Raw genomic sequence first — 13,921 nt, forward strand, 5'->3', positions numbered from 1 at the left:
TATAAATCAAGTATTCACCCCAGGTAGAAGGAGCTCTGGAGACCAGGCCTGTCTATTGGAACAGGCTGTAAATGTGTTTATTTCACTTTTTTTTTAATGAAATTTGGATTCTGCTGGCTACTTTTCAAATCTGTAAAGTTTTCTCATCTTGGAATGTGCTGCTTAGTGCTGTATTCTATTTTCACGTACGCAGTCAATGACTTTATTCTCCTATTTTCAATTCATGTTTTGCAGATAGAGCAAGATATTTTGTTTAGTGCAAGGTAAATAAATCTTGTTTTTTATTTTAGTTTTAAATGCTTTTTTGTTTTGTTTTTGGGTGGATTCAAACACTTCAGGATCATTACAGCATTTACCTGTTCCACCTACAGAGGGATCACGCTCCGGGAGTCTGGAGTCTGGGGCCCTTTGCTCAGGGCTGACCAGTCCCTGTATGACCAGTGTTTGCATTGCCATGAGACTATACATATTGCCTAATTGTTTTAGTCTAGTATTCTCTCATAAATCTCCTGAATTGAGTCATACATGTTAGCATGGGGCAGTATGGAGCACATTTGTCAAGCGAGAATCAAAGTCTAGAATTCAATACAGTCGCCCATGTTGTTTCTAAAAATTGCTACTGCTTATTGGTTAAGAAAATCACATGTTCTGAATGAAAGCATCTCGTGCATGTGTGTGTTGGAGGGGAGGAAAGGTGAAACGGTGCACCATTAATCTTTCACATGCTGGATTGGGAAGGCAATCTGTTAGCTATCATAGATGATACATGGGTCGGTGTACAAAAGGCTTGGCTGTTGCATACCAAAGCATCTAGACATGTCACATACAAAACCAAGGACATTGCTCCAAATGCTCACCCACAGAGAGGTTACCAAAGCCTTCTATTCTACCTCGCACAATGAAAAGGGAATGAATTTGAGGAGGCAATATGGCCGCTAACTGTAACCAAGGCTGAACATGGATTTCAAACTGCCACTCTGTTCCTGTCAAACTGAAAATCAAGGATATGCATCAAGTGGCAGGAGCGTTGTTCAGAATTGCCATATTAGTTGGGTCCGAAAATGCCTTTAAAGTTATATACATTTCACCATTGTAGGACTTGTTATAAATGCAGCATTGAGTTTAGAAGTTAAATGAATGGTTTGTTTAGGTCAAATAGTTTAGTTTTCAACTTTGATACTTGTTGGGGTTGTGTCTATTTTAAATATAAAGCAAAAACATATCCCTCACTATTTTGCCTTATTTTTGCATTTGTTTGGCTTTCCCATTGTAAAGTGGAAGCTGAAAAAAGTTTCTATGTTGTTGCTCCAATTGTGCAGAGTAGAGCTAAGGGGGAGATAAAATGTTCATTTTATCTGTATATTAATGTGTTCTGTACGTGTTGTCCCCCCTGTCTGTAAATACCCCCCCCTTTTTTATTATGTTCAGCGTCTTTGGGTCACTGAAAAGCGCTATATAAATAAAAGTTATTATTATTATTATTATTATAAAGGACACCTCAACTCACTCAAAAATCTACATCTGTGTATGATCACTAAGTCTGCATCGATGATAAATGTATGTAGTCTGTAGTTTTCCTGTTATTTATCTAGATCTCTACAACTGTTTACTTGATTGTTTTTTTTTATTTAAAGGTTAAGGTAAAGCTTATTGTCCCTGTAGGAAAATTTGTCCTGTGCATTTGACACATCCTTCGACGTCACTGGGGGCTCTCCTCCAGAGCAGTGACCCATGCTGTCCAGTGCCCGGGGACCCATCTCCAGACTTTGTAGTAGGCTTGGTCAGCAGTACTGTAGCTGGATGAGCTTTACCTAATGTGCATGTTTTGGGTTGATGGGGGACACCGGCGTTCCCCGAGAAAATCCACCCTGAAGCAAAACACTTTAATTGTGTTTTGAACTCTACAGTGGAAAATATCATTACTCACCATTGACCATCATACACCTATCTCATCTATAGCTGAAACTCATGATGTGATAACCTCTTATGGTATTGGTTGATATAGACAACCCTCTATGCACGACGCTACATGAATTGTATCATGTACTACCACATGGTCCATGGTCTTATGTTCATTTTTAATGTTGGCCGCATGAAAACATTTGCACTTTTTACAACTCAATGATTTGAAAAAAGAACTGCCAGGACATATTTAGTGATGTAGCATTTTGACTGTACTGTCCAAAACCACCTCGTCCTAATATCACTATGAATATTGTGCCTTGTTGTAAATACTCTAATCCTACTGATCTACACTTCCAAATATTGTCCATGCCACTGTGTCTGGGTCATGGTAATTGTTTTGCTTTCTTTCTTTTCTGTTTTTTCTGGACACTCCAAAATGTTTCATTTAAATCCACATGTGATGCATCAATGCACAACTGTCAATCCCTCAAGGCACTAGTGTTCCCTGGCAACTGGATTGAAAATCAAGGCATTATATAACATTGTCTTCATTATTTGTTAAGGCAATGTAAAATCACATTACAAAAGGTGTAACTATTCAGCAAGACCCAGTCCAGATTCGCAGCCCGCACTCCACCAGATGAACACATGTAGGCTCAAACTAAACATCAAGGACATGCATTATGTGGCAGACATGTTGTTAATCACGCCGTCCTCTCCGGCTCCATCCGGCTCTCCAGTGGACCATTGAAGGTGTTCCGTCTTCATTTGGATTCCCTCGCTCGCGGTGCAGCGCCGATCCGAGCTAGCGTCAAATGGCTCTGTTATGATTAAGCTGTTGTAATGAAGGCTCAGAGCATTTGTTTTGACGGGGGGAAAAAACAACACGAGGCGTTCTTGACAAAGCTGAGATTACAAATGTATTGATGCAATTAGACCAAAAGAAAATGTTTGTTTCAAGCTAGCGGTTTTGAGTAATACAAGTTTCATCCTCTTGTGAGATGTAAAGCAAAACAGATTAGTCATAAAACAGATGAATTTCAGATACATGACAACAGTTACGTAACATTTTAACCAACAATTTAAATAGCATGCAGTTTATTTTTTATTTGGATGACTTAATATTGCACACATCTAAATTTAATGGAAGAACAGTCCTATAATACCTACTTTGTATTATTTTATATGACCACTAGAGCAGGCATTTCCTCCTTAATAGCTTCTTTTTACCTGTACTTTTAAGCTCCCATATTGATCTGGACTGTCTCCAAATAGCAAACAAAAACGAATTTTGTGTTTTAATAACAGCTATTAAAGATATAAAGGGGCCTTGAAACTGCAGGAGTTTGTGAAGTCGATGCATTTGTGAAGTCGATGCATTTGATTTCTCTTTAATAGCAGCATAGTGTCCAAATCCCAATAACACAATTACATATAGTTCATCCAGTATGCTCTCTGTAATGCTCTAACTGCTTAAAAAACACATAATGCGGATATCCAAAAGAACTGTACTTTTTCAATATAGTCACTGTTTATAGGTGCCATTTTGAGCACTTTTCACCATTCAAAAGATAGAATGATAGTTAATTGCTATGTCTTATTTTGCAGATTAACTCTAAGATTTAAATTGCTGAATAAAGCGCTGAGATGTGAGTCCAAGCACATAGACACCTGTCAATCATACTTGCCAATATTCTCTAGTGGTGTTTAACGAACCATAAAAAGGCCTTTCAATCAATATACTCGCTCGTTGTCTGAATACTTGGCTCTTGGGACTAATGTTAGCTTTCATACCGGATTGTAAACATGTTTTCTGTCACAAACGCCCTCTGGGATAATTCTATGTCCGGCTACATTCAAAGTATTGGCAGAACCATGTGTTGTTGATGCATGAAGCGCAGCAGTGTGGGAATTTAGACTTCTTTATATTGATAACAGGTCAGACCACAATGGGTGGGTTGTCCATTTATGATCAATACAGTAACTTTGGCCCCCTACATGAGGTGTTTAGTTAAAGCAACGCCCTGCTGTGCTCAAATCAATGCTTCTTTCTTGCTCCATTGCTTGACTATAAAGAATCATAAATAACTGACTAACAGCCCATGCGCCGATGCCAGAAATACAGTCGGCTGATTGCACTACATGAAGTACTGTTTGGAACAACTTTGCAGGACTCTGTTGTAAATCATACTCTTGTCTTATTACATTGGCACAGCTTCATAAGTGAACTGTATAGACCAAGAACAATAGCCATCAAAATATTGCTCCGGAAGATGACGAATCCTCCTGATAGTCAAACATGTGCACAAAGTAATGTTATTGCTTTTCCTGGAATGTTCCACGGTATAAAACACCTGGGATGGAAATGCAAGATAGCAATGTGCATCTTTAAAAGTAGTACATTTTTTGAGATTTTGTTTTCTAATTGTGGGATTATGGTATTAAGATGAATTCAATACATAAATGAATTCAATATTGACAGCAAAGACAGACACAGGGTTGAGAGAACATAATCTCCTGTTGGTATAATCTATTTAAAGACACTTGCCCGTGCTCGGTAAGGTTTGGTGAAATGACAACATGTATTTTGACGTCACATGATCAGGCCTCACAGCTAAAGTGCTCTTTGAATCGTAGTTTGCGTCACAAGCCAATAATAATCAAATGGGTTTTACTTGAATGACTATATTCCTGCTTTCACAAAGTTATAATTAAAATGGAATCATACACTGAACAACTGAGAATTTAGCATTAAAATATTAAACCATATTTTGCCAATTTCGTAATGACTTTTCCACATGGACAGCCACACACAGCTGCTCAGACGTTTTCTTTCCGTCGGCTGTTTTTCTTCCCTTTTTGTCCCCATTCACATTTCAAGGCCTTTTACAGACACTTAGCTATCTCTCCGCTTCCCTTTTACTTTAACGCCTATTCTCCCAGACCGAATGACTTGCCACTTCTGACACAATTGCCAGATAAGCCGGGTAAACACACATGGAAAGACAAAAGCTGGGATGAGAGCGTTCGAGGAAGCCCTAGATTAGATACTGTTTTGAATGGCTTTAATGTTCATTTAGCTTTTATTTGCAAACCCAGCGGCAGAGTTAAAAAACGTTTTCCGTGTTGTCTCTGCAGATCGCTATCAGGTCGGATAGTTGGGGGTGTGTGGTGGTTCTTCACTCTGATCATCATCTCGTCCTACACGGCTAACCTGGCCGCCTTCCTCACGGTGGAGAGGATGGTGTCGCCCATAGAGAGTGCGGAGGACCTGGCCAAGCAGACGGAGATCGCCTACGGGACGCTGGACTCGGGGTCCACCAAGGAGTTCTTCAGGGTAAAGATCCTCCTCGTTTTAAGAGATGTTCTGTCTACAGTTTTACTACTACTTATAAAGTGCTCCTGCAAGACATACGGCACATCATTTTGTTAATTGTTCATCATTTATTGCTTTAGATGCAGCTTCACTTTGAGGCAGGTAATGGCAGCACTTGTATTAAGTTATCTGTTTTTTGTTACAGATTATCTTAATGGTGCACTATGTAACTTTTCTTGTGGAGGGATGTGAGATGTTATTGTCTGTTATGTTTGTCTGAAATATTCCACAATAGGGAAATTAATTGATCGATTCCATGGAGACAAGCCGTTAACATCAGGTTAAGTTACAGGTCAGATCTGTGGAAAGGCAACTCGACCTGAATATACATTTTGCGTATTTGAGTAATAGAAATGTAAGATAAAACTGTTTAATATTGTAAAGTTCCAGAATCGATAACATCTCCATGAGGATGAAGCAGAGTCACCATGATCGAGCAACTGTAAATGAACAATTGAATCAGAAGTGTCAGTGAAGTGTGTCAAGTTCACAAACTGGGAACCTGTTGCTGCGGTAAAGTGCCACATGCAACAATAAATCATATTCATAGTACAAATATAAACAATGGTGAATGAGCGCAGGCAAAAACATGTGTTGGAATAAAATAAACTATAACTCTACCCACTATAAATAAATGTGAGTGGTGGTTTGTATGCAACTTAATGGTCATTGACAAGGCTGTAGTCTGCTCATAGCTATCGCTTTAACGATCTCACCATCAAATATTTGTGTAATGAGAAACAACATCAACACTGTAAGCACTAGTGCAAAAGCCTCAAGTGAGTTTTTTGGCATTTGATTGCCTGTTTGTGAATCAGAAGAATATATTCTGATAGTGTTCCTTGGGAATCCACGGGAAATTGATTCTGAAATCGCACATTAAAGCCTCTCGCTCATACACTCTCTATGAGATTGTGGTTATAAAACCTCAACATCTGTCCAAACTACAACCTAAAACTTGGCTCTAGGTACAGAAACCACCAAAATAATCGAATAAAAACAGTTTGTTACGTCTCCACAACAACAATAATGACCTCTGCAATAACATTTTAACCAGATAATTAAATCTGCACGATCCGATTTATAAGACCGTCACCCGTTAACCTACTCACCCATGGTTAAATTGCTATTTAATGCTTTGTGAACTGAATACGAAAAGAACAATCTATATTCTCCAAAACAAACCAATGTATACTGGCACGTTGCTCTTTTTTTTTTTTTTTTTTCTTACACCCAATTTCCAGTGAATATCCTTTCCATTTGCTTACAGATGTGAGTTGGGGGTTGAAGGTGAGGAAGGGGAAGAAGGGGAGGAAGAGCAGACAGTTTGTGCCTCCGTGAGCTGCAGTGGCATCATCAACATAACGAGCTCACTGAAATCTGTGGAGGGTGAAAAAGCAATTTACTCTCCCCGAGCTAAAGGGGATTCGCCAGCGCCATTAATTATCTGTGTGTTCACGCCAATCCCTGCGTGTTTTTTAGGCCTACGCTGACACTTATGTTCTACGTGAGCATGCATGTAATTATCTAAAGTGGACATATGTGCAGAGAAGGAAATCTGCTCAAAATGCCATCGGGAGAAAGCGCGGTGCATTAGATCGTTCACGCTGGTTTCAATTTCCTGTGTCATATCTTCTTTATGGCAGATAGATGTCATCATTCGTCCAATATAGAAGTGAAGGGAGTTTGTATAAATAGAAATGATAATTCATGAATCATCGCACTTTTGCAATGTCTCACTTAATGATTTCACTCATTGGCCGTTATTCATTCGGCCCTCGTACTGTGAATATGATGATAATCTGCACTCTTTCCTTCAACCACCACTTATCAGCATTGGAATCAATCAATAAAACATATGAATTAAACAAAGATATTAAAATCTTAAGGTGGTTGGCCAAAGTTTGAAGTCAAACAGAACCAAATTGAGATTTAAGATTTGAATAACAAAAAGCATAGGAGTTTTTTTTACCAATTTGTAAAATGATTTGATTTGATGTGTTGAGTGAGTCCTTTGGAAGTGCTTTGACTTGGAGAAACAGGACTTTTATAGGTGCTTATAAATTAGGAGTTATTACAATTAAGAAATAAAATAAAGCAACATCAATTCTATCCTTCTGACTTAAATCTTTATTGAAGCATATAAATCAGAACTTTCAGGGGGAATACTATATAAAGTATATTGCATTGTATAATGCATTACTGACTTGAACAGCCAATCCACAAAATATATTTAAATTAAATGGGAAAAAGAGGGTAACTGTTTGGACGGACAAGGAGAGAGAAGGTGTGTGCACATCACAATGGAGGACCACAAAGTCCCATGTTCGGAGGGAATTCTGTTGGAAGAATGTGACCCGTTTTTTCATAACACCAGCTCAAAGTGCTCATTATTCAGAGGAGCCAGTCCCCGGTATTTTTTACTGTAGACGTTAGCGCTCAAAATAGGAACATTTCAAAGAATCAAGAAGATGTTGACTTGTACCAAAACCATCAAACACATTTATTGAGAGAAAGATATGTGAATTTCATAATATTTAACTGCTAGTGTGTAAAAAAAAATAAAATCTGATTGGTTATGTTCAATCTAGAGGCACTAAGCATCTTCTTTCACATGTTACAGACATACATATCATATTGTAACATAAACATTTTATACTGAACACTGGGGTTTGCCTCACCATTCAGTTCTATGTGAAAGCACGTTCAATTTGACATAACTTTGGGTTGTATCGACTCGCCAAGTAATGGAGTCTGAGTAACAGGCTGAGATGCATCTATGACTCTATGGGTGAAACATACTCAATATGCCGCCTATAAACAGGAAACTATGAACATTATTTTGCCATTTCACTTGTCTAATGTCATCTATTACGATCTTAACTTTCCCTATACTGATGCATTGTTACATCGTCAGTGGTAGAACGGGCAGAGGAGGTGTCATTATGGGATAGGTGTCCGTCACGCACCAGCACCGCTTCTACACAGGCTCGTACATCCACACACAATGAGAGATGATGCGGCGTTTGGGCCACAGTTTGACTTGTCTGCTTGTTATTTCCACTCTCCACTGCTCCAAAAACACATAACAGTGCAAAAACATGAGGCAAAATTGCTCTGCTCCATTCTGATCTCCTCCATAGATTATTCCAGGTGAGTGGGTTCATACGTGCCCCGTAACCCACAGCAGCACGGCCGTTGCTATGCTCGTCATAAACTCATTTAAAGTGAGATTGATGGCTACCATCGGATTACCTTTTAAATGTGCTTGTAAATGTCGTTCTATGCCACGTATTAGGAATGGAAGATGGAAGACAAAAGCTCTCAATCACACATGTCATTTTCTTCAAGGACTTTATCAGAATAGACCTCGGACATTTGTCCCACATTATGAAAGGGGATTGGGACGGTAAATGTGTGTAAAGGTCTTGCCTTACAAGTCGGTGTAATCCCTCATTCGTCCAGGAGTGATCCAAATCTGTTGTATCATGTGGACTCTGTTTTTAGAAAAACAAAACGTTTCGACTCTCATCCAAGAGTCATTCTCAATCTGGGAATCGAGTCTTGGAACTCGATTGAATTACAAAATACAAAATAAATACAAGTGCAAAAACAGAGAACAAAGACAGTCAGGCACATGTTTCATCATGAATTGGTCTCATTTGTTCCAGTGTTTGGCAAATTTGTCCATTTTCATCATCAAAGTTAAGTCATTAAGTCAAGTTTTCCATTTTGTAAATATCCAAAGTTATTTCAGTTCAATCTGTGACATTTGGTGCTTCTGCCACCAAAAATACATTCCACATGTATCCATCAATTCTTTCAATTGTTGGAGTTTTAAGTCAAAGAGAATGTTGATGTGGCAGACAGTTTGCAGTGCCTCAATAACCGATATTTATGAATAATAAGTCACTCCCAAAACACATGATAGTGATGGACTATTTGGTAGCCATAGTTTCTCCAAGTATTCCCCTGTGAATAATGTGCTCTCGACATGGTGGTGATTTAGAGAAATATTAAGGCTCTGGTAAACAAGGAACAAAACACACTTATAATTAGTTTTGTCTCTGTGCGCATTGTTGTCTTGATTAATTGGATCGTGGTTAGACAGCGTGCCAATCCTTCCAGGGGTGAAAGTGCATTGGAAACAAACAGGCAGGATGTTAGTAGGCCTATTATACATATTGTGGTTGGTTGGTTGTAAAGGAGCAGACTGGAGCACATCAGTGTCAACACTATATGTCTGGGGACATCTGGGTGTCAGCAGCGCACAATCACGTCACGTCAACACAACATCTGCTGAAGGCTATTATTCTATCCGCTGACAGAATTTGAATATTTACATCGTTATATGATCATTAATGTTATTGATGAGCATAATACTGTGTTAAATGTATTTTGGGAGATTGTGTTTTTTGTTTTTTTACCAATTACAGTTAGTAATCTGTGTGACTTTCTCATGAGAATAACATTTGTTAGTGATTATCAAATTACAGGTACTGCTGTGGGTAAATAGACTTTTGCAGTTCTGTGGTGAACTTATAATTCAGACTTGAAGTTTTGTCCGGATTTTGCTCTGATCTACCTGGTTTAGACGAGTCCCTTTTGTGTTTACTGGAAAAAATATAGCCTTAAATAAAATGAAGAATTATGTAGTCTTTTTCTTAATTGACTTAATTGATTTTGACTGTTGAACAATGGAACAAGTATGTAAGTCACTTTAGAGTTACTGTAAAGTAGTCACTTTTTATTGTTTTTTAGTTTTACCAATTTTAAAGGTCAACCCTTTTGATCCAATATGATTCACTTGAGAATCAAAAAATATGGTTTTGTGTTTGTTTTTTACCTATTGCTTTTCATAGTCTGTCCTTTATGTAATCCTAATTTTGATTTTAAACAGATGGATGAAAAGAAAATGTCCTCAAATCAAAATGTTTTACTGAATTTAGTTATCTGATCTTCCTAATGTAACATTTAAAATCTCTAATCTAGCTAATATTTCTTTCTATTGTTTTTTTTTAATCAAATGTTAATTCTAGTGCTTTTTCCCTCGGGCTGCATGTGTGATCTTTATTTAGGTAAACGCACAGGGAAAACATGCAAACTCCACCCAGATTATCACTGCTAGCACAACACCGACAATTCCTCTCAAACCGTTTCTTTTCCATTCTTCCAGCGGTCCAAAATCGCAGTGTACGAGAAAATGTGGTCGTACATGAAGTCCGCCGAGCCCACCGTGTTCACCAAGACCACGGCCGAGGGAGTGGCCAGGGTGCGCAAATCCAAGGGGAAGTACGCCTTTCTGCTGGAGTCCACCATGAACGAGTACACGGAGCAGAGGAAGCCCTGCGACACCATGAAAGTCGGCGGGAACCTGGACTCCAAAGGCTACGGCATCGCCACACCCAAAGGCTCACAGTTAAGGTGGGTGGAATACTGTGACAATGACAAACAGTAGCCGCTAACGGTGCTGTGCTTTTTTGTCACGATATTTCACCTACCCTGCTGTGCCTTTCTCTGCAATACTCTAACCAACCTGTCGCCGCTGCTTTGTGAGACGTGGGCATCAAAGTGTTTCAAATTTCTACGATATTTAAAGTGCTAAAGTAATTACGTGTTTGGGAACTCGTGGTTTCACCAAGCAGCAGTGGCAGTGACAGAGAAGTATACATGTTTGTCTTCATTTCTGTGGCATCGTGCTTATGTCTTCTTCCCATCTCTGTGTTTTATGGATAGGGGCCTGTTAATGCCATTCCACTGTCTTTTGTCATTGTGGCGTTCATAGTCATTTATTCACCAGTCGGTACATCCTAATTCTCCTCTTATTGCACCCTCTTAATTCAATTGAAAGTATTGTTCAAAGGTACATACACTGTAAATAATTAGTTTGACAGTTTATAATAATAAAAAGTAATGCAAGATAAGCAGGGATAGTAACAAGAGTGTACTTTTGGTGTTTGGATATAGTAAAGGAGCTCTAACTTTTCTAGAAAATGTTTAGCATGAATATTGACATTGTAGTAATGTCATACTAGTTGGAGCAGACTAAACTCAGTTACATTTTATTGAGTACCTCTTGAGTATTTTTCTTAATACTACATACTTAATATTTAGTTTAGTAACGGTACTCTTTCTTCATGCACTTTTTAACTTGATTAACTCATGAATCATTAATAAGATTTAAAATTAATCTTATGTCCCAAAACTGCACACTGCATAAGTAAGTCCAAATATGTAATATAAGTCAAAAACTTTACATCAATTATTAGATATTAAATGCCAGCAAGCCAATAGAATCAAAAAGTGGATTACAGTAAGTGTTGATCTGTCCTATTTTTCTTTTTCAATATAACATGTACAATATAACATTATCATCAATCAATTTCTTTATGTTTTCCCAAGTAACACATCTAAAAATTCTGGAAAACTATGAAAATTATGAATGGAAAATTTGCACCATGTTAATCGTCACACACAAGAATCAAGCTATAAACATCTATCCTGGCAGTGGTGTGTGCAACAATAAACTTAAGCCCATTGGGATGTACTTCCTGTCTGCTCCAATCATCACTCCCTTCACTCTGTACTGTCTGAGCACTCACTCGATGTATCTCTCCACAGGGACACCACACAGGTAACGTGTCCATCTGTCTTCTGTCTACAGTCACAGCCATCCTGTAGAAGCATCAGTTACTATGGCAACAGTGATGATGATTATGCGATTTATGAGCGCGAGGAAGGGCCAGTGCCACCGGCTGATGCCACTGTATTCATGGCCACAAACGGGGAATTGACAGAGGACCAGGAAGCAGAGGGGCCTGGCCAAAGGGGGGAGTAACATGACATCATTTTAGACAAACTGAACAATATCATAGTCAAACAAGATGGAGGAATAGGAAGAGGAGGTGCCCTGTGGCATTTGACGCTGCCAAACTGGTAATCCTGTGGTCTCGGGGCTCATGATATACGCTTTTCTAGGTTAACCAAACAAGAAGTTAGTTATTATTTTTTGTTTCTTGAACACGAGTAGAGTTCCCATGATACTAAAAACTGTTCAAAATAGATATCAGCTCAAATTAATAGCTAGTTTGCATAGTTAACATCTTATTACATATGCTGCATATAATGATTTTAGTATACCTTTTACCAAATATAATATAATGACACTTATTTATTATTTGTCTAGCACTTTTCCAAATTATTATTATAATTTATATGATAATTTTAGTATACCGTTTACCAAATATAATATAATGACACTTATTTATTATTTGTCTAGCACTTTTCCAAATTATTATTATTACACATTGCTTTCCAATTTGAAATGATTAACAATTACAGTTAATATAATACTTAGAGACATTTAAAAACAACCAAAGAATAATACATAACAGTTAACGATTGCATTTACTAAATTAATCCATAAAGGCCCTTCTATAAAGGTATGTTTTCAAGATTCAAAGATTTAAAAGAGTTTACAGAACTTGCTAGTTATCAATTTCTGTTTTTGTCAGTGTTTTTATTTTTTTTTTGGGTTTAAGTATCAAATATTTATCCTATTGTTTATATTCAATAGTTTTTCTTTTTTTAAATTGGCTCTGTAATTACTTGTTATCAGTTATCCCAGCAGAAAGGCCACGGGTCTTTCTTTACTTCTCTTCCATCCCTCCATCTTTCTGGTAAAATTTCAACCATAAACCGTCCTGTCCTGTAATATTCCCCTGTGTAAGGTGCAAACATCCCCCGCTCTCCCCCAGTCCCAAATTCACTTTTCAAACCGTGGCTATTCTGTACCTGAGAGAAAAGCCACAGACAGCGAGACATGGATAGCTCCTTCCTTCCACCTCTCCCCACTTTACTGCGACATTACTGGGACTATCCACGGTTGTCTCTGGCTTCTCCCTCTCCTCCAGCGGAACAGCCCATGGACCAGCTATGCACGTGTGGCTAACGGTGTGCACGTCAGGTGATGCTGCCTCTTCCGCGCGCTATAATCACCCCAAAATGATCTGATGATGTTTACGTACTTGGATGAATGCTGAGATAATTTCAAGTAAATGTTGCCTTCCTGAAGTGTAGCTGTAGTTTGCAAGATGATGATTGATATTTAATTGTTATTACCATAGCTCATGTTTGGACTGTTTTCATCTGCACCTCTTTAGTTAATGAGATTTGTCATGGTGACTAGATGATCTTGGAGAAAACTGTCTCTCTCGAAATCTCTTAACTATCTTGACAGGGGGAAAGAATATAATTAACTTTGACAAAATAGCACAGTTGGGGACAATGAAAGAGACGTAAGTGTTAGTGACTCATCGTTCCGCGCCAACTTTCTACTGATTTTGGGAGATTATGATCCTTATTTGTCAGCTAGTTAATTTCCTTTTTTAGGAACAAGAGTGCAGTTTGGGTAGAGATGTAAAACTGAAGTATGGGAACCATTAGATGCGGGTGTGGGTGGGAAATCTGCATCACCGCGTGAAGTTTGTGGAGAGTTCATCCTCTGATCGGTTCAAATCCTATTGGTGAAGTTGGTAAAGAGGTCAGATCCACTGCACATGTTGGCGGTTTGATCTCAGCTCCCACAGGTGAATACTGAGGTTGTGTCCTTGAGCAAGACTTAACCAGCCCCAGTGTGGC

General features: G+C 38.4%; 2 protein-coding genes across 6 annotated transcripts in view; both read left to right on the forward strand.

The window, feature by feature from the left end:
• The window catches only part of sln (sarcolipin), a 420,868-nt gene that overhangs the window by 279,861 nt on the left and 127,086 nt on the right, over positions 1 to 13,921 (forward strand). The window lies entirely within an intron of this gene.
• gria4a (glutamate receptor, ionotropic, AMPA 4a) overlaps positions 1 to 13,921 on the forward strand; it is a 161,823-nt gene that overhangs the window by 137,444 nt on the left and 10,458 nt on the right. For all 5 annotated transcript variants that reach the window (XR_011929567.1, XM_072461878.1, XM_072461886.1 and 2 more), the window contains exons 14-15: positions 5,044 to 5,242; positions 10,458 to 10,705. Coding sequence is in view for 4 of the 5 variants with exons in the window: in XM_072461878.1 (XP_072317979.1) it covers positions 5,044 to 5,242; positions 10,458 to 10,705 (447 nt within the window). In the remaining variant the exon portion in view is untranslated. The remainder of the gene's footprint in view (positions 1 to 5,043; positions 5,243 to 10,457; positions 10,706 to 13,921) is intronic.

Source organism: Eucyclogobius newberryi, unplaced genomic scaffold (genome assembly GCF_026437365.1).
Source record: "Eucyclogobius newberryi isolate DKJ021-1_F unplaced genomic scaffold, fEucNew1.0.hap1 SCAF_10, whole genome shotgun sequence".
Taxonomy (NCBI): Eukaryota; Metazoa; Chordata; class Actinopteri; order Gobiiformes; family Gobiidae; genus Eucyclogobius; species Eucyclogobius newberryi.